General features: G+C 34.8%; 1 protein-coding gene across 6 annotated transcripts in view; it reads left to right on the top strand.

The window, feature by feature from the left end:
• Nucleotides 1–5,639: 5,639 nt before the first annotated feature.
• Nucleotides 5,640–22,184, top strand: part of LOC111047535 (C2 domain-containing protein 5) — a 122,127-nt gene continuing 105,582 nt past the window's right edge. For 2 of the 6 annotated variants that reach the window (XM_039441558.1, XM_039441559.1), the window contains exons 1-7: nucleotides 5,653–5,951; nucleotides 9,354–9,536; nucleotides 10,490–10,652; nucleotides 15,333–15,473; nucleotides 16,500–16,716; nucleotides 17,806–17,946; nucleotides 18,948–20,791. In XM_039441558.1, coding sequence (XP_039297492.1) covers nucleotides 9,360–9,536; nucleotides 10,490–10,652; nucleotides 15,333–15,473; nucleotides 16,500–16,716; nucleotides 17,806–17,946; nucleotides 18,948–20,791 — 2,683 coding nt within the window. In that variant the 5' untranslated portion in view covers nucleotides 5,653–5,951; nucleotides 9,354–9,359. Of the gene's footprint in view, nucleotides 5,952–9,353; nucleotides 9,537–10,489; nucleotides 10,653–12,434; nucleotides 12,564–15,332; nucleotides 15,474–16,499; nucleotides 16,717–17,805; nucleotides 17,947–18,947; nucleotides 20,792–22,184 lie in introns of those variants that run through there. The other 4 variants (XM_039441562.1, XM_039441560.1, XM_039441561.1 and 1 more) reach the window with 4 other exon arrangements.

The following is a 22,184-nucleotide window of genomic DNA, read 5'->3' as shown; positions in this document are numbered from 1 at the left end:
AGAGTCTGACGAACCGGACATACATCTTCATGAAGAATGTACTTTTTGTAATGTAATATGTAGAGTTTTATTTTTGTAAAAATTATTCATAATAGTAGATAGCAAAGATCACTGCCTCAGAAGTTGTAGAATTAAGAGCTCCCTCTATCACTTATCATATAGATGAGTATTATTAATATTATGTAACTAATTTCTATAAGTAGTCTAGTTTTTTTAAGCTATTCATCTACTCATCTAAATCTTCATGAAGAATGTACTTTTTGTGATATAATATGTAGTTTTTTTTTTGTTTTTTTTTTTGAAAAAATTATTCATAATAGTAGATAGCAAAGATCACTGTGTCTAATAATTGCACTTAGTAATTCACGAAAGTTGTAGAATTAAGAGCTCCCTCTATCACTTATCATATAGATTTGTATTATTAATGTTATGTGCCTAATTTCTATAAGTAGTCTAGTTTTTTAAGCTCTTCATCTACTCATCTAAATCTTCATGAAGAATGTACTTTCTGTAATATAAAAGGCCTATGTAGTTTTATTTTTGAAAAAAATATTCATAATAGTAGATAGCAAAGATCACTGCCTCTATTAATGCACTTAATAATTCACGAAAGTTGTATACCTAAACGAAGTTTTAGAATTAAGAGCTCCCTCTATCACTTATCATATAGATTTGTATTATTAATGTTATGTGCCTAATTTCTATAAGTAACTTAGTCTAGTTTCTTTAAGCTCTTCATCTACTCATCTAAATCTTCATGAAGAATGTACTTTTTGCTGGCCTAATATTAATTCTGATTGTAATATAATTATATGTAGTGTTCTAGTTTTGAAAATATTATTCATCATAGCAGATAGCCAGGTCACTGCCTTTATTAATGCACTTAATAATAATTCAAAAAAGTTCTATGGACAAAGTTGTAGAATTAAGCGTTCCTTCAGCTCAATGAAGCTGAATATATTAGTACTATTTGCAATTTTCTCATTATGAATATTGATTTATTTGTTGTGATTTATTGATAATTATTGATCAATTGCATAATTATTTTTCAGGCCTATTGATTAATTTATTGTAGTTTATTGATAATTGATTAATTGAATACAGTAATTATTGATTTCAAGTTTTCTAAAATTGTTAAAATCTTATATTTAATTTCATTCTCATTCATTTGACATACTTTTGTTAGTATTTTTGATTCATTCAATTTCCATTTCTTATTATTTCACTTACATTACATTTCTTGTTTTTTAACATTTCTTCATACTTAATTCTTAAAATACATTTTTGGATTGTATAGTGTATGATTGTAATGTGTGAAGGAGGCAAAATGGGTTTTTACCTGTTGCCTCCATGAATAAAATTATTTATTTATTTAATTATTTATTTATTTACTATTAATATTACCGTATGTACCTATTCAATTTTGTTAAGTAATTTTTCATGCTCTCCATCTACTCTTCTGTTAACATATGTAAACTACTACTCTATCAATCATAGAATGCAATAAATTATTGTTCCTGCCGATATATTTTCTACAAAGAAATTATATCATGATTATTATATTATATTGATATAATATAATGTAGTAATAATATTTCATTTCAATATTGATATGTTCATTCAAATCATCCAATCCCTAATCCTTGTATTCCAGTTTTTTACCATAATAATTTTATTGTGTTTCTATGTGTGATAAGAAAATCTGTTGTGTCTAGGTCGAGAATTCAAACTCAATGTCAATATTATTCTTTTGAACAGGCTCAAGATTATGTTATTGATTGTGTGCATAACATACAGTAATTCCTGAATTTTCAATAAGTCTATTCATACTTGTTCATAGATTCAAGAAGCAAGTTATTATCGGCTTGATAAAGCCCTGAAATAAATCTCAATACAACATAATCTGTTTAAATACGTTTACTAGGCAATATAAACATAGGCTTTACGTATGCAATTATATGAATAAATAATGGATAAATTAACTTCCATAATTAATTTTTCAAATAGAATAATAAATCAGTTCAAATTCTGATTCAGAAGCTATGAAAGTGCTCATTTAGCATAGGCTGATTATGGCGTGTAGTTCGAAGGCTCTCTCATGTGACGTCACACACCCAATTCATGTTTGCTTCAGCGACTACGCTCAAGCCGTGTCTATTATATTAATGGTCGAAGGTGCTATGTCGTGTCGGTGCTATGGTTTGTCGATGCTATGGTAGGTAACAAGGTACAAGCCTTGTACACACGTCCGTACAGATTCGCGCGAACAAAACGGTGTACACACGTATGTTTGCCTCGGGTGAGCATACGTGTATGGGCTTGCATTCGCACGTCTGGACACTGTTCGCTGAGGCATGTGGGCGAACCGGAACCTTGTCGGTATTTTGGCGTGCTCAAAGGCGCCTCGGGCGAGCATTGAATGTACGTGTGGACGCGATTTTGCCATACGGGTGAGGCAAAACATAAACATTGAAGGCGTCATAACCTAATTCCAATGAATTAGGTTAATGAATGACAAATCAAATTGTGATCCAATAACTAATTGTAAATTGTAGGATTTTTGTAATTTTGTAGGATATGTGGATTGTCAAATATTTAAATAGAAACATGCATGGAGTATATAATTTGTATCATGATTAATGAATTTAGAACTGCATAATTTAAGTGAAAAAAGCTTCTTCACAGGGTTCCTACAAGAAAGTATAGCTCAAATATTATTTTACTGTGGCTATCAAATCATCTTGTGTTTGTTTCATGTTATCAATCAGAGTTGTTAATTAAGATTGTAATCTTCAATATGATATTATACGTTTTAGATAGCTAGGCTATCTATAGAGAGATTTATTCAAACTTTGAACTAGTATTCCTTAAAGGTAAATCTTGAAGCTAACTTTTGGAGAATCTTGTTTTGTCATGTGTATGAGCAGAGTTAGTTTAAAATGGGCAGCAATTTAGTATTTGATTCAATTTATGGCTGATTTCCTTAAAGAAGACTGTCAATTTTGTGAGACAGTGTTAAGTGCTTTGATTAGGTCATCAAAACTTCTGGAATTATTGTAGAAATTATCTTTTTTTGAGATTCAGAATAGATATTGGAAACCAACAAATGAATCGCCTAATGCCAAGAATCTCAAAGTTAGAGCCAATCGTTCTTGTGGAGTTATTGCTTCCCTCATGATGATATCATTATTGTTTAGATAACTAGTTGAATTAGATTCAGTATATTAACAAGATAATGTCTTGACAGCCTAATAAAGTTTGAATAGTCAATCTTATGTCATGTAGCAATTTATTTCCTTACTTCAACCTACAATCGTTCAACCCACCAACATCATTTGTCAAGTTTTATTTTTGATTTTATTATATAGCTTAAGTCATTGAAATAAAATGATACTGCTGCAATTTGTGATAACTATCTTCAATGATGGAGTGACGCCATTGTTGTCATGTTGTGGAAAATCTACATCTACCATGTCTTCGTGTCGTCTGCAAATCAGATAGCTTTTTGAATGCCGAGGCATACGTGGATCGCGTCCACAAGGACGTACAGTGAATGTTAAGGCATATGTACATACGATTGTTCGCGCGAATCTGTACGGACGTGTGTACAAGGCCGTACACAAGGCATATACACATGCCTCGGCATTCACTGTACGTCCTTGTGGACGCGTTCCACGTATGCCTCGTCATTCACTGTACGTCCTTGTGGACGCGTTCCACGTATGCCTCGGCATTCAAAAAGCTATCTGATTTGCAGACGACACGAAGACATGACAGATGTAAATTTTCCACATCATGACAACAATGGCGTCATTCCATCATTAAAGATAATTATTACAAAATGCAGCTGTATCATTTATTTCAATGACTTGTATAATAAAATCAAAAATAAAACTTAACAAACGATTTTGGTGGGTTGAACGATTGTAGGTTGAAGTAAGGAAACAAATTGCTACATGACATAAGATATGAGATTGTCAATTCGAACTTTATTAGGATGTCAAAACATTATTTTGTTAATATACTGAATCTAATTCAACTAGCTATCCAAACAAATGATACCATCATGAGGGAAGCAATAACTTTACAAGAACGATTGGCCCTAACTTTGAGATTCTTGACATTAGGCGATTCATTTGTTGGTTTCCAATATCTATTCTGAATCTCAAAAAAAAAAATCTACAATAATTTCAGAAGTTTTGATGACCTAATCAAATCACTTAACACTGTCCTACAAAATTGAGTCTTCTTTAATGTAATTAGCCATAAATTGAATCAAATACTGAATTGCTGCCCATTTTAAACCAACTCTGCTCATACACATGACAAAACAAGATTCTCCAAAAGATTAGCTTCAAGATTTACCTTTAAGGAATACTAGTTCAATGTTTGAATAAATCTCTCTATGGATAGCCTAGCTATCTAAAACATACTGCCAGACATGGCAGTAGATGTTGGCTTCATCAACATTCAGTATGAATATACAATAGGCCGTGTCTATTCTATAACTGGTCCAAGGTATGGCCCAGTAAATACAACTGTGTAAACTTCCACAGTCGATGACAAGCATTGTTGACATTCATATTTTTTCAAATTTGAAGTGTGCTAAAACACCTAACCAAATAACTTTTCATCATTATTATCTAATATAATCAACATATTGCCATTTGAAAGTATAAACTTAATCACACTCATTAAAACATAATTTTACATTGACAAATTGAAATCTACCCAATCTGAGATTCTCACCCTGTCGTGGTCAATGACGACATTTAAGTAAGCACAAACGAAAACCCAGCTTCAAATGTAACAATATTCTCAGCTTGAAAGAAGAAGAAGAGGAGGACGAAGAAGAAACCTCATTACATTCATCTTCATCATCTATTCCTCTATCTATTAGCAATTGCGAAAATGAATGTAATGAGGGAATAGGACAAAACTGAACATAAGAACTCCTTTCCCACAATTACATTAATTTGTATTGCTTATCCCTTAATTTGTACAAAAATGTGAGCAATCATGAAGTTTATAGATTCATCGATATCAATTAAGTACAAATATTACAATATTTATTGTTAATTGATGAAAATTTGGTGTTTTGTATTGAACAACCTATCCAATTCATAACCTACAATTTGGAAAACAAGGCTAAATTCTCACTAAAGTTGAATACATTTTTGAGACATTTGAATTGACTTAACGTTACACATTAAAAGTAACAAATTATTGATAATTTATAAATAAATTAGCCTACACAGAATTCAGCTTACTAGAAAACAAAGTCATTGAATAACTCCTATTTTATTTTTATCGCCCTATTAACATTATTCACAACAAACAATATGGCAAGGAAAGATTAGAAACAGGGCTGCCATTCCTAGAAGTGAATGTAAGGACGTTTTGAAATCGATAGGAAGAAGTGAAAATCGAACATTTCGTTATATCAATAAAAAAATGACCCACTCTGTTGCTGACCGCATTTGTCGGGAGATGTCGAAATGAAAATCGACCGCATTTGACGCCTCTTGACACGACAAATGCGGTCACCTCAGGAATGTGACCCACTCTGCCGCTGACCGCATTTGTCGTTAGCCCAGTTTGTCGTTGGTGTAAAATGTGTATCGACTCAGTTTGTCGTCGACCCACTCGTGAACATCCCGCTATTGCAGCCAGAAAACAGAAATTAGAGTAGAGAAGAGAAAAATATTGCTATCTTGCAGCTTACAGGGTCCTCCTGAAATCCTTATCAAGGTGTAATTTACATTCAGTGCATTTTGTAAAATTTTCTCTGGTCCGTGCTTTAGTTTTAAGCAGGTCCAGGCCAGATGTTGAACGCCTGCTAGTAAATTGTTTGCTGTGTAGCTTATTCCCTCTGTAGGGTAGGCTAAGTTAGTTGTTAGCCTAAACGGTTTCACCCTGTTAGTAGCAGTGTTGAAAACATTCATCATTGGGTAAGTTTTGTTTTATTTGTAGATAGGGACTCTAGTAAGAGTATTTAGCGTTATATTTCATCCCTAAATGCTACTCAAAGAATGTTAGGTAAGCTACCGTACTGAAAGTGAGCTCTTTTTATTTATTTTTGTCATTATCTAAGTTACGGTGAGACCTTTCAATCATTGATCCTAGTTTTTGTGTACATTTCAAATCTTCACTTATCTTAAGGTTGTTTTCAATATCATTGTTCTCAGTCCGTTGATTTACTACTAATTACGGTACATACTAATCAATGGTTTGTGGTCGATTTTATAGTCCTTCACTCAATTTAAAAGTCGTCCAACCAATAAATTATTTTTTACACTGTGTAGGCTAGTGCTACTATGTATTGTGTGTAGTCTTTTTATATAGTTGCATCTTGAGATCTTCGTTGTGAAACTCATTTACATGGGCTTTTTCAAATAATTTGATTCAACGAAATAAATTTGAGAGGTTTTCCTAAGTTGATTATCTGAATTTAAGAATTCTATCATCGACTTCTTATGGCTTTCTATAATGGAAACCCTATGCTTGTCAGGTTTCATCGAGCATAAATGAATTGACAGATAGTTTAAGTTAGGAATAATAAATTAAGTAGTGAGCCCAGCAGGCTGGGGAACTCACCCAAAATACCGCTGATATTTTGCAGCTGTTTCATTGAAAGCAGTAGCAATTTTTAGTATTTAATATTTAATTAAATAGGTCCATAAAAGGGATCACTAAAGTGAACCTCACTGGCACACGTCAAAAAAGTAAAAGAAAAACAACTGCCCTGAGGCAGAAATCAAATAAGAAAATAGGCACTCACCACACTGCTCTCCAACATAAAGAACTCACGGAGTGAGTACAGAGGGTCAGCAGGCTCCTCATAGCCCCTCGAAACCGCACAGCAGGAAGATTCTTGGTCAACAGAGGCAGCCTGTTATAGAGGCTGATAGACATATGAGCCAGACCAGTCCGAGTTCTGCTCAGCCTCTGGTAGGGTAAATCCAGCCTGAGTCTACCCCTAGTCTCATACGGGTGGAAGCTCTGTCGGGTCACGAGGAACCCCACGTTTGCAGGTGTTCTGCGAAGGGTATGAAGAACATAGAGGGAGAAGACGGTCAGGATCCTCTCTTTGATAAAGAGCGGGCGACAGTGGGCTAATCTACCAGCCCCACAAATAATCCTCAGGGCCCTCTTCTGGAGACGAAGAACTCGGGCGACATCTGTGGCTCCACCCCAGAGGGGGAGGCCATATAAAATCACGCTCTGAAAAAAGCCAAAATAGCACATTTTAAGATAATGAGGTGAAACACTGTATTTAAGATCTCTCAGCAGGAAAACCACTCTGCTCAACCTGGCGCAGACTGTCTCAATGTGCTCGCCCCATGAGAGCTTCCTGTCAAGGGTAAACCCTAACAGTTTGACAGGGGCAAAATTGTACTCATTCCCATTTCTGAGACTGAACACAATAGACTGTGTTTTGTCTTCATTGAGGAGGAAGCGATTGGCAGAGAACCAGTCCGACGCAAATGCCCCAGTCTCCACCATAGCTGCCCTCAGCTCTCCCATCTCGCGACCAGCATTGAAGAAGGTGGTGTCGTCCGCATAACAGACAACACACCTGCCATCCACCTGAGCTATGTCGTTAACTGAAATCAGAAACAACAGAGGCCCCAGGACAGAGCCCTGAGGCACTCCACAGTCAACACAATCCCTGATCTCAGAGAGAACTCCATTAGCCAGCACCGCCTGTCTGCGACTCTCCAGGTTGGCCTGAATCAGTTTGAGAGGAGACGGTCCCACACCATAATGCCTAAGCTTGTCCATGAGAATAGCATGATCCATTTTATCAAAGGCCTTGCTGAGATCACACAAGGTGAGCCCAGCAAGTCCACGTGCCTCAAAGCAATAAAATATTTTGGAAAGCAGGAAATCTACTGCAACAGTGGTGGATCTATTTTTCCTGAAACCAAACTGGGTGGTCGCAAACAGGCCGCACTGGTCACAATAAGCAAGGAGTTGCTCAGCAATAAGGATTTCAAATATCTTCCATATAACAGGCAGGATGGAGATAGGCCTATAATTTGTAGGATCATGCCTATCACCCTTCTTAAAGACAGGCACCGTCTTAGAAATTTCAAGATGAGAAGGAAATACAGACTGCTGGAAACAGATTAATACAAGCAGTCAGGGGAGCAACAATAAGAGCTAATACACCCTTAATAGTAGCACTGGTCATACCATAAATGTCTCTACTAACCGAGTTGCTCAAACAGTTCACAACTCGAGTTACAGCATCACAAGTAATATGGCGCCAGGTCAAAAGCCGAAGAGCGGGGGGCCGAACCGAAACCGAGAGAAGATCCGCCGCCACCACAGGGGAAGCTCGGATCCCCTCGCAGATCCCGCGAATAGAGCTGGTCCACGCGTCGTGAAGTTCATCCGCAGATATCGGAACAGCACCAGGAGCTGGCACACTCGCAGCGGCCCTGATGATACCCCAGGCAGCTTTGCACCTATTGGGTGCCCGGTCAATCAGCTCAGAGTTGTAGCGCAATTCAAGAGAAATATAGGTCAATTTACATTGTGTTATTAATAATTAATTATTACATGCAACTAATAATCCAACTGACAACTTATTTTGATTTGTAATTAATTGCATGCGTCGTAACATACAATTAATAATGACTCTTAACAGAAAAAGACAACTTGTTGTTTGACGGCCTGGTAGGTCAAGCTGCTTCAACTCCTACCCAATCCCAATCTACAGTATGCGAGGTTCAACCGGTGTCTGTTCCTATTGTCATGCTGATGAAAGTCCCCTCTGATTCTCATAGAAATGTCATCCAGACCACGACAAAGCTTTCTTAAAAGACCTGAAAATTTAGAGATTGAAGACCGTCAGAACACATTCCGTCACAAATAGTGGCTTGCAATGTTCCAGACAATCAGCACCACACACTTAGGTTAACTATTTTTATGGCTATCTTTTGCAGCAGCAATTTGCAGCATATCATTTTAACCTCATTAGCTCAATACTATACCACATGACATCACACTCTAGGAGAATGCAAAGTAGTACATGAGCTTCCTGGATACAACCCCCGACATTAAAAGCTGCTATAACAATAATTGGAGGGAAGCATAAAGTTGTGAAATAATACAATAAATAGAAAATTTAATGCTCCTTAATCCAACGATTAGTATTTATTTTTTCGATGCATTGTTGGGGAGCTGTATGCCCTGAAACTAGCAGTTCGACATGGAAAGTGAAATATAAGTTAAGTGTTTTGATTTCCTTCGTTATCCATTGACACAGTTCTGTGATATCAATACAGAGCACTTTTTAAAATGACGAATTCATTGACTAGTCTATTATTTTTGGAATTTTTCAGATCAATATGCCTGGAAAAGTGAAGGTAAAAATCCTTGCTGGAAGGAATCTTCCGGTAATGGACAGATCTAGTGATACTACTGATGCCTATGTTGAAATTAAATTAGGAAATACCACTTATAAGACTGATGTTTGCCGCAAGTCTCTGAATCCTCAATGGAACTCCGAATGGTATAAATTTGAGGTTTGTTGTTGCTCTTCAAATTTTCTTCATGAGTTATTTCTATTTCAACCTTTTCAGTTACAATGTTACCCAACCACAAGATATATAAAATCTGAAACATAATATTTTTATAAATTGAAAGTATAAAACGCATAATATAACGATTGATTTGAACTTGAAAGTTGATCAATGATTTTAGAATTTATTCTTTAAAATGGAAATTGTTTGAAATGTGACAAGTGTTTCAATCTTTCGGACTATGTTGTGTTAATTGTTTTTATATGGTCGCCTGTTTATTTTTTTCAATAGCGGATTTTGTGTACCTCAGCTTTTGCTTGTGCGCGGGTAATGGGATGATGAAACGTCCATATTTACCGGCGGGATTCTAACCTATGACTAGGCAGTGCTAGCAGACTGAAGTGTGTAACTCCTTTGTTCACTCAACCAACCTGACAGGCTGTTTTTCACCCCCAAACATTTCAATGATGAGTTTTTGTATAAAAGATTGAATAAAATTATTAAATAATTCATTATTTCTTCCAATAAAATGTTTGTTGATGTCTGTCAATCATAATAGTTGATAATGATTTTGATTGGTTGAATAATCATTCAGATATATCTACTGTACAGCGTTCACAATTTTTAACTTTCCAAGAAAATATTGCTGAAATATTAGAGGAATTATTTATAATTCATGAAATTTCATCTAAAGATAGTAGTGAGAAAATATTGTTATCTACCTATATATTAATATTGATCATTATTGGATGGAAATTACTGAGATATTGCAATTATTCAAATGCTTATGAATTTCATCATTTAATTTGGATTTTCGTTTTATAATAATCATTGATCATTATTATATTCCATATTATATTGACCTAGGCTATTGTTTATATTTATATGACATGTATGTTTAAAATGTATTATGCATGTGTTATATATGTATACATTTAATATTGTTGTTGATACAGATGGATGATGCTGAGCTGCAGGATGAGCCATTACAAATCCGTTTGATGGATCATGATACTTACTCAGCCAATGATTCAATTGGAAAGGTCTATCTTAATTTGAATCCTCTATTATTGCCGCCCTCAAGTGATAGTGGACCACCTACAAATCCAAAGCCTGGAGGTAGGCCTAAAACATTTTTAAACATGTCTATTCGATTGCAAGCATTCAGTAAATCAAGAAAATTTCCAAGTCAATTTATGGTTTATATTTAAATAATATTTTGTAACACAATGCTATTGGAAGGCTATACTTGATCTAATTAGCTTCTCTGTTCTCCATTAGCACCATAATAATAATAATAATAATAATAAAACTTTTCCTCCACCTACTGTCTAAAGACCCTACTTTACTCCCTGAAACATAATACTAAAGTGTCACTTTTTCGCTCTCGGTAGGAAAAAACAGAAAACTCCCTAGAGCGTAAAAGTAACTCCATTTAAATAACATGGGAAGCATCTCTATTTTAAAAACTTACATTTGAGATAGGTTAGAAGGTCTAAGCTCAGGTGAGGAAGCATATAGAGTAGTCATTAAACCAACTAAATTCAATACCTCAACCAGACATTTGATCAATATATGAAATATATGTTTCATGCTAAAATTATTACAACTTTCATATCAGTGTAAGAAGCTGGTTGCTCTACATTCACGCTTCTTCTTTCTAATCATATGAACCATATGACTTGTTAATAATTTACTAATGTTGTTCATCAAACTAACAGCAGAGCTGATGAGAGAATCATTGAATGTTCATATTTGTACAGTTTAAGATTTATTGAGATTTATATTATAATTGACATTAAAATCGATTTTCTAAAGTAAATGAAAATCTTTCGTCAATTATTCATTTTAAGTAATATGTGCGAAGTAAGATCATTATAAATCGATTTTTTTGTTCAACATGCCGAAAAAAGGTAAGAGTGAATTTTCAATTGATATTGATAGGAAATTTGTTTTGGAAAAATTCTCGGGGAAAATTGGACAAAATGCAAAATTCTGGCTGGAAGATTTTGAGAAAGAATGTATCTGTTACAATATCCACAACGATGAAGAAAAAACAACATGTTTAAGACTATTTTTAGAAGGGAGTTCTGAAGATTGGTATACTTCCAACAAATATAAATTAGGATTGAAAAATTGGAATTTGTGGTCAAAAACATTTCTCCAAACTTTTTCTAATAAAGGCTGGTCAAATGTGAGATATGCATATTCATTCAAATACATTGAAAATTTTGGATCTATGCTTGATTATGCTTTGAAGAAGGAACGATTATCGCTTGAATGTGAGAGAACTATGACAGATGAATCTAGAATCTCACATATTGTTGTGGGACTACCAGTTCATATTCAGAATAGATTAGATAAGGAAAATATCGAGACCACAGAAGATCTGATGAATGAGATTCAAAAATATGATTCATTCACAAACTCAATGTATGAAGTGGCCTGCGGAATCAATGGGAGTGAACCAATCATCTGTCACTCAAGCAAATTGACACCTTCGAGGAAGTTTCTCGTTCAAGGGGGGGAGATGTAAGAAGCTGGTTGCTCTACATTCACGCTTCTTCTTTCTAATCATATGAACAATATGACTTGTTAATAATTTACTAATGTTGTTTATCAAACTAACAGCAGAGCTGATGAGAGAATCATTGAATGTTCATATTTGTACAGTTTAAGATGTATTGAGATTTATATTATAATTGACATTAAAATCTAAAGTAAATGAAAATCTTTCATCAATTATTAATTTTAAGTAATATGTGCGAAGTAAGATCATTATATCAGTATACTATAAAAATGTATAAATATTTTTTTTTATATTCCATGTTATTCAAAATACCAACCAACGGATATTCCTCATTAACCAATCAAATTTGAAACGGGAACTTCATCATAGTGTTGTAGTCGAATCGGCGGCCATTGTTGTTACAACTTTTGCCGACAGATAGCGCTGTCGGCGGTGAACTGTGTGATTACAAGACAGCTGTTTAATTTTTAAGTTATGTTGTAACACATTTTACTGGTCACGTAAGTTTTTAAACATTATTTTATTTGCATTTTTTATAAAAATGTAGGTGGAGGAAAAATGTTGTGTACATCAGAGTGAAAAATGTTTTTTCTCCTTCAGGAAAATTGTTGCCCTCGGCTTCGCCTCGGGCTTCAAACTTTTCCCTTCAAGGAGGAAAACCAGTAATTTTCACTCTAGATATACAAATAACTATTTCATAATCGTAGATCAGATTAGCAAAGACTTGACCTTTCGATTTGATGTTGTAGCTCTTGTGTAGTGAATTGTCAGAATTTTTTTGGTGATTCTTTTAGTGTTAGAATTGAAATGTTTTCAATAAATAAATTCTACTCAAAAATACATTCATTTTAATCGATTTTATCCTTGCGTCACCATATGTTCAGACAAACAAGCAGTGGGACATGTGACTAGTTGTTATGTTCAGTTGGAAAACCTAAAGAATCCTTGTTTGGAAAACAGGTTTATCACTTATAGTGATTAGTTGAGTATAAATCTACTTTGTCTACTGGATGTCATGTCTTTACTAATAGTGAAACCAGAAGACATCTTTATTTTTATTTCTGTTTCAGTAAAGTAATGTGAATTTTGTTTATCTTTATTGTTTTAATTCATTTGTTTAAAATGTCTCAAGTTACATACAGTCCTAAGACTATTGCCGGGATTCTAGAACTTTTATTAAAATGTTTAATGAACCATTTTGTTAATGGAAGATTATAGTTGAAGCTAAATCATATTTCTGAAGCATTATTAATCTGAGGTAATTTCTATCATCATACTTATTGTTAATGTGTTATTGGTGATCAATTTTGATTGTTTGAATATAATAAAATATTTATGATATTATTTTAAAATTGAATAAATGTTGCAATGGACATTTTGAGGTCATCCTGAATGAGCCACGAAAACATTGACGTACAGCGCAGCACTGGTAACATACAGTGTACAGTTTTTGAGCTGACTAATTATTGTTATAAATTCGTTTGCTTGTTATTTTAATTTAAAACTCATTCAACTTTTTGAGTAAATACAGTTTTAATTCATCTTTCAATACCGGTTTCAGTTATAGCTTAGATGAAGGAGTGAACTTGACTGAAATGTCGTTTTATGAATATAGATTCAGTGCTGTACTCTTTATAACAAAACGGCCCTAGAAAATCAGTTGTTGATTTTATAAAATTATTTGTTTATTATATTATTAAACTGTTGTTTATTTAATTATTTATTAGACCTATGTTTGTCCATTAGTTGAATAAAGGAATTTGCTGTAGAAACCAATTTGATGAAAATATATATTTATAATATAATATATATATTATATCTATATTTAGTAAACTTCTAATATTGGGAGCGGACATAACATCGAAAAGTAAGTGCAAAATTCTTTGCTTTAAAAACGATAATAATATAATTTTATTAATATAATTCAAAATCGGTTACATTATAATTCAATATGACATAGAAGTAGGAATGATCATAGAAATTACCTCAACGTAATGTTTTAAATATTTGTTGTCAGCTTTAATGGTTGATTAAGTTTAATAAGAGCTCTAGAAAGCGGGTCTAGAGTACAGAAACCGTCTAGTCGTAGATTGTATTTCATAATTTAAGTTTGTTTGTCTGATCAAAGCATGGTTCACATCAAGCTTTGGTTCACAAAGACGAATTAGACAAGGAGCGATTGGTTTACCTTCTGTAACCTTGGACGGAGTGGAACTCATATAATTATGATGATAGGATCAATCTGCTGATTGACAACGCACTCACTTCGGAGGTTCATGTGAATGCTGTAGTGAGAAAGATGTTTGCAGGGATGCATCAAATTAAAAGGTCGAGGAGATTTTTGCCGGTAGGAGTGAGGAAGACTGGTCCAGGCGCTTATTCTTCCTCATTTCGATTATTGGTGTACAATGGTGTTTCTGGAGAGCTCAATGACAGGCTTCAAAGGGCATTAAACTATGCTCTGCGATTTATTCTCGATGGAATGACCACGTAACACCCCTGTACAGAGAACTTGATTGGCTAAAATTAGAACAGAGACGATTGTATTTCATTTTCATACTATACCAAACCTACAAACTGATTGTGGGAGGTACTGGTCCGCTATATTTGCGAGAAAGACTTGTACTTTTCACAGAGATTCATCAAAGGAATACTCGGTCTCACCGCTTCTTTCTTCAGATACCCCAACACCGAACGGCAATTTTCGGAGCTTCGTTCTGTGTTACGGATTCTCGTGAATGGAATGCTCTGCCACTTTATATTATCCTTTCCCCATCCTTATCACTATTCCAAAAGAGAGTGCATCGACACCTAGCTCTTGCTTCTGGGTATTGACGTACTTATGGCTGGTAGCGAGGAGAAGTTGTATTTCTTTTTTATAATTACTTACTTAAGAAACGTAGATAATGATTTTTGCAGGGTTAACAAACTGCATGACTTTTTCCTTTTTTTCTTCTTTTTTTTCTATTTCTATCTTGTTTTTGTAGTAATCTAAATTAATTTTTACTGTGCTCATCTTTTATAATTTTAGTTTAACATTAATACTTATAGTTAATTCATGTACAGTGCTATTTTGTTTTGTACCACTAGGGTCTTGTTAGACTCAGTGCAAATTGTCATATTGTATTAATAAATGAAGCATTTTTACAATAAAAAGGTTATTGTATGAGTAATTATTATGCTTATTTAAGTTGTTCAATTCATTATAAAAATAATGCTGTTTTTTTTCATAAAAACTACTAATGTTGGATTTTTTCATGAATTTCCAGGTTCAACAATGTCCGGCTGGCTACCGGTTTATGATACCATGCATGGAATTCGAGGTGAAGTGAATGTTGTCGTCAAGGTGGAACTATTCTCTGATTTCAACAAATTTCGACAATCGTCCTGTGGAGTGCAGTTCTTCTTTTGTGAGCTTCATTTCCTTTGTTTTTTATTCACTAGTTCATACATTAATATGTAAATCATAGAAATGGTTGAGAAAGGAACAGGCACAGCCCAAAACGGCTATCTATGAATTGTTTCAAACGAGATGAAATGTTTATAAAATTCCCGAATTTTATAAATAAATTCTTGGTTGGTCTATTCAATTCAAATGTGATTGAGTGACGTCATGTAACAAGGCCAATGAACTAATAGAGGATGACAATCCGATGTCATCAATAATCAGCCGTTAAATTAAAAATACGTACTTGCAACTGGGTCATAAAGTTTTTACAAATAATATGTTATTCATAAATTTGAGATCAATTGCTTATATCAGAGAAACATCAGCATCAGCTAAATCTTGTTTGTTTTTATTTCATCGACTTCACATTACAATAGATCCCGCTTACTAAGTGTTAACGAATACTTTTTATAATGTGTTTTGGTTCGCGCTTTGATTGGAACTGCTCTCTCCACGCAAATTATGTTGCCTCTCCATCAAGAGGACGACCGCTCCACATGGAGACAGCATAATTCCGTGGACTTTGCAACTACATTATCATCATGGGAAAAATAAATGCACGTTTGAAATATTCCCAAAGTCTAGAGCATTTTTCATCTCCAACGGAGGTACAGTACCAAGAGAATACTTTCACTCCGTATAAAATTAGAAACTGACCGTCTTCCCGGTTGCAAGTTGGCAAAATATTCATGGATTCCCCAAGATAAAAATTGACACTGAAAATTCAGCCATCACTTGAACATAAACATTAAAAATCAAAGTACTACCCTTTTCAATATATATGTGCATTTGTTGAAGGGTTCTTTGATTTTTAATCTTTATGTAAATACAAATAGCCTGAACAAAAAGGTTATTATTAAATCTCAATTCTATAGGCTACTGTTTGAAATTTCTAATCCGTGAATAAATCTCGAATTAAACGCTGAAAAAATGATAATTGATATATTTCCTTTCAATATTACAATTACACTACTATTATGGATTGTAGCTGAAACGGTGCCTTATGGATTCGACGTGTCGACCATCCATGGTCTTGTAGAGGAGCTGATAGTTGCTGGTGACCCTGAGTACCAGTGGATCGAGAAGATCCGAGCACCACGAGTCACCAACGAGTCTCGACAGACACTTTTCGCCAAACTGTCCGGCGAAGTGCAGCGCAAAATCGGCCTCAAAGTTTTGGATCTCGGAGCGAATGCTGTGATCGGGTATGTTCACATCTAGCATTGGAGCGGTTATAAACTGATAAGCTATCGATTACATAAGATAGGGCCAAGCCACACGAGCCGGTTTTTTTCAGTCGACATGACAGGACAGGAAACTCACTAAATACGCCGACCCAATCAGCCAATCGGAGAGCTTCGTGTCCTGTTGTGCCGACTGAAAAACAATTAGCATGGCTTGGCCTTTGAGGTCCATGCGCCTGCTACTCTCGTTGCATGGGTGACCACTTTAAAAGCCTATTCATCTTAATATAGTTTATGAGTTTGAAGATCGCTTCCCGGTGGTTCGGAATCCACATAAAGCTGTATAGGTCCACTCATCTCTCATCATGTCTCATTGCCCCACGCACAAGCTTGGAACTGATGTGGGCATCACCCTTAAAAAAACATACATAGAAAAAATTTCAAGACTAGCCGGTAGGCTCGCTTCGCTCGCCTTATAAGTAAGTCTAGCCAGGGGGATCCGCCGTCTGGACCCCTGGCTGGGTCTACCAGGTATAGAATCAATAGGCTCGTTTCGCTCGCCTGAATTTTTCATTTGAGCTTGCTTCCTTCCGTCAAAAAGTTGAAAGAGACTGTCAGACTCAATTAAATCACGAGTTTTATTTGCATTATGTACGCTGGATTGCAAAAACTTTCATCAGAATTTAAAAAAAATATTCAGTTATTTAGGCGTATCTTTGGCATGATTAAGAAGTTCTCTAAAGAAAACAATGTCTTTAACATAGCAGAACTTCTTCACCAAATTTAAACTTTTTTTCATTTAGTTCTTCAAAAATCTGATAGAACGCAGAAAAAACGCTGTAAAAGCGCCTTCATAAGAGAGGTTATATGGATAACCAGCTTACTCTGGACAAAGCTATTCAGAAAGTAAGACAGGCTGAGAACCTTAAGAGTCTACAAAATGTTGTTCGAGATCGGAAAAATTTGTTTGGTGAAGTAAATGCGGTTGAACAATGAGCTCCCAAGAGATTAGTGTGTAGTTTTGATTCACTCTTCATATTGATTTCTCAAGGCTTGTTCTTGGATGTTTGATTTCAATTGAGATATCAATTTATCATTGATTTGTTACAGCTACAAGCAATGCTTCGACCTTGAAGGTGAATCTGGAATAGTTGTGCGAGGTCTTGGTACAGCTGTGACTTTGGCCAAGGGACCTTCCCTACACCTTCAACCTCCATTAAGTGCCCACCCAGCTGTCTCTTCCATTGAAGAGTAAGTTTTTTTTATATATTCTATTGTTACACATTACTCATATTAGTTAAATCTACAATAGTACAGAGTAAACAGGCTCTAGCTCTAAACATCTTTATTCAAGATTCCAATTAGTTTGCAGAGTATGGTTACGGCCAAAGATTCTTATCTTCTGTAATAATTATCAATTCACTACTAAATTTTCTCCGGAAATTGTGAATTTGTAATGGCAGCAATAGATATGACAGATGATGAGCTTACTGAAAATATGAAAAATATCTTAGTTGTTTGCTTTTTTGAAATGAGATTCATATCCATAAAATTAAAATTGAAATATTTATTTACATTTTATTAGAACCATATACAACTGTTACTTTATATAACTGGACTACTTATAATGTAACTTCATCATAACTTTATTTTTATCTGTAGTTGGAAATAATCGTTAAACGAATTTTGGAAATCACTAAAAGCTAATGAATTATGGAAGTCCTGTGATTGATATCATGAAACATAATTCTGCAATCGATTCTAAAAGTACAAAATAAAAGAGCTTAAGGATGGTTGAACTACTTTTTATTATAGGCCTACACTTATATAAATTGAATTTTGTCCATATTCTAATCACCAATAGCGCTGAGAATTTAGCACGTTGATGATTCTTGATCACAGACTAATACAATTCAAAATCATATTTCAATGAACCATAAATTACACTGTAATCTACATTCAATTGAACATAAAACAATCTTCAAGCATTTTCAATTCGTAAAGAAAGTAACCTCATCAACTCTAGTAAAATTTGATAGAATTTCCAATTTTCGGCGCTTTATACACACAAGTGAATTCTCATCCTACCTTCTGCCAAAATCCTCAGCTGTTCCAATGAATTTATTCAATTAAAACTGAATTCATCTAAAAAAATGTCTAATAGATTTTTTTTTGTTCTCTCCCCATTCTCTTGTTTGGACTTAACAATGGTTTGTTTGCTATCATTTTGTTGTCACCACCTGTTTGTACAGCACTTGTGAGAGTGTACCTTTTTCTCCTCCCACTCCTCCTCTCCCTTCTCTTGAAGTGATCATAAGTCCTGCAACACCGAAACACAATCATGGTTCAACGACATTTGTCGATCGCCACCGAATACCCAATGCTGCTAGAAGCTACTCATCAGATCCTTTCAGTTACCGCCCTATAAAAACCAGATACTGTCGCTCAACAAAAAGTCTGAGTGATGAAATAATTGACAACTCCACATTGAAATCACTCCTGGACCAAGAAGACCAGAGAGGGGAACCAAGTAGTGGCACTCAGAAATTTTTCAGAGCCATCAGCTTGTTTCCAAAAACCAAGATGAAGCAAGCCTTCAAGCTCAAACAACCTAGAAAACAAAATCCACCAGAAACAATAGCATTTCTTATAAAATCGGTAATGGAGTCTGGAGCCATTCTAGATCGCGTTTCTGAATCGGATGAGCATGCAGATTTATATTTCGATGACACTCCAAAACTGAAGTATGATGATGGTCATTTGCTTCCTGTTGATGACTTTTCATCTTCTTCTTCTGATTCCTCCTTATCGGAACTAGAGGATGCTTCAGACGTTTCGTCTATTAATGTCATTAGTCAAACCAGTATGAGATCCAAGTCCGATGAAGAACCACTTATAGAATCTGGCAGTGTCAGTGACAGTTCAAGAACTAGTGACCCTTCCACCCCCCGTCTTAGACGACCCCCCACGTCCACCAATCCTATCGATGGAGGAACTCCTCCCTTGTCAGAAATGGATTTTATTGTGCCAGTGTCTTCTACAAGTAGCTCTCACAATACAACCATTTATGAAGAAACTATAATTTCAAAGGAAGGTGGACTCAAACTGACAGTTACCCAGCCTTCTCTAGATTCTGATATGGTTGATGATAATATCAGTTTCAATTATAATGATGAAAATAATGAGGACTACGATTACGATGTTGAGCAAACCGATGATGACAGCTATTGTTTCGATAAGCAATCTGTGAAATACGATGTGTCTGAGGGGGTTCTGATCAAGTTGGGCCAGTCTCCACCACATGGAAGCCCAAAGTTCATTATGAATTATGATAAAACTGACCGAACTATCAAACTAGATGAACATCTACTGGCAATTAACGAACATTTTCGAACTACGTTTACCGACCAAGATATAATTTTTCCATCCTCTTCCAAAGAACAGGAAAAAATGATCCAAGTGATCAATTACGAAGATGATAGGAAATTTTCCACTGATTTCCAACCTTTCACAGCTTATACTAACCTGCCTTACTCGTCCCTTGGTTCTATTGATGATGATAACAATAGTTCTCTAGTTGTTGCTGATGTAGGGCAATCAAAGGAGTCGACGACAGTCTCCCAAGAGCTTGTTAATAAAACAGTAGAAATAAGTTTGGGAGAAGATAAAACTTGTAAAAATGTGAGAAGACAGGTGAGTTTAGATAGTGACACTATAAGCCAGACTTCTAAAACATCAGATTCTGATCAGAAATCAAAAAGTATTCCCAATAATGATAGTAACACTGTAATAAATCCTACTAACTCGTCTAATCTTTTAAGTTTGTCTAACGCTTTGAGTAAACATGTTGGCGAACCTTTTGTTAGCCCCTTATCTAAGAGTTGCAGTGATTCTAAACTAATGTTGTGTGAATTGGCATCAAACACTAGTAGCTTGCTGACCCCTTTAGTCCCTCCCTCTAGTAAGCAAGATGATACGAAGCCAGCGAAGGCCCCTCAAACAGCTGCCACTTCTCACTCTCCAGCCCGTCTCACCTCTCTCTCTGCAAACATCCATCGAAGATCTTCCGACTCGGATCTCAGTATTACTCCTAAAGGTCAGTTTCTAAAGTAAACACTAACTTTTCACAAGTACATAAAATGCATGATTAGCTGATGTCAATGGTTTATTATTACAATCTGATACGAAGTAGGCCTAGTAGGCCTCATTAATTCGTACTCATTGGAGGCTATTATGAGTTGAGAATGATGACTAGAGGTTCTAGTTATTGGAGGCAGGTTACCGGTTGCATGTGACTTGAGCGTTGTGGATACGTGATTGAATGTGGCGTAATTTTATGTAATTCAACTTAAATACGTGTCCAAAAAGTGTCTCAAAGCCTGGAGTATTACTGCTAGTGGAATATTTCAATCAATATATCATTTTATACTCTCAATACATAATCCTCCTCTGAAATCTACTAAAATTTTTGCTAGTCTACTAAGATTCGTACTTGAACTGTAAACTGCTCAAGTAACTGTCCACACAGATACATGCTTCCGGTTGCCTTTCTCGACTATCTATAACGTCTACTGGAGCTGTGAAAACCAGGTATAAAAGCATTGTCACCTGAAATCGTTAAAATACTGAACCAAAAATGAGATTGTTTGAGGGCACTCATCAACTAATCCAGCCAATATCGTTTTAGTTGCCTATAGTGCGATTCATTTCAAAATTTCAGCATCCCTTAAAAATAACACCATCGCTTTCATTAAACCAATGCTGACAATTTCAGATGAACCATACTATTGCAAAAATTACAGGGAACAATGATTTCGATTCCGATTCTTGTTTAAAAGGCAATCAAACCTAACCAGCCTAATATGTTCTTGAGAATCGTTTCTAAATGCGGCTCTTAAGTTCTATAAACTAATAAACATTTTCCATCCCTAAATTCCCTAAAAACAGATTTTTTCGTTTATTTTTTACAATTTTGTTTAATTGCTGATCCTTTAGAGTATAGAAATGTGAAACGTATGACAGTGCTGCATGATTTTCAATTTACCATTTTTCAGATTATGAGACACTCAAAGCTCATATGCAAAATACTATATAAGTGTTTGAATATACTTAATCAACCTTTCTTTGAAAATTTATTTTACTATAATAAATTAATATACATCTATTCTATTTGTAATAGAGATCTTTATTATATTAATACAAATATCTATACAGGTTTTGGGTCACTTTGAACTCATATAAAAAATATTAGTGTGTAAATATACCACATCAACCTTTTTTTTCAATTGTTTTCTTCTGTAGATGAATATCTATCTATTGGAAATATTTATACTGAATATATACTGATCGCTGCCTGTTAGTGTGTAACTATTTCGCTTGCAATCAATCATAAAGTAATTATTAATGTTATTTTTGAAGTTATAAAATTGATAATTATAATTGTATGTCTCACGATACTGTGGACACTGAACCCCTTTCTAAGTGATGGT

This window comes from Nilaparvata lugens, chromosome X (genome assembly GCF_014356525.2).
Source record: "Nilaparvata lugens isolate BPH chromosome X, ASM1435652v1, whole genome shotgun sequence".
NCBI lineage: Eukaryota > Metazoa > Arthropoda > Insecta > Hemiptera > Delphacidae > Nilaparvata > Nilaparvata lugens.
This window is presented reverse-complemented; position numbering and strand designations above follow the sequence as displayed.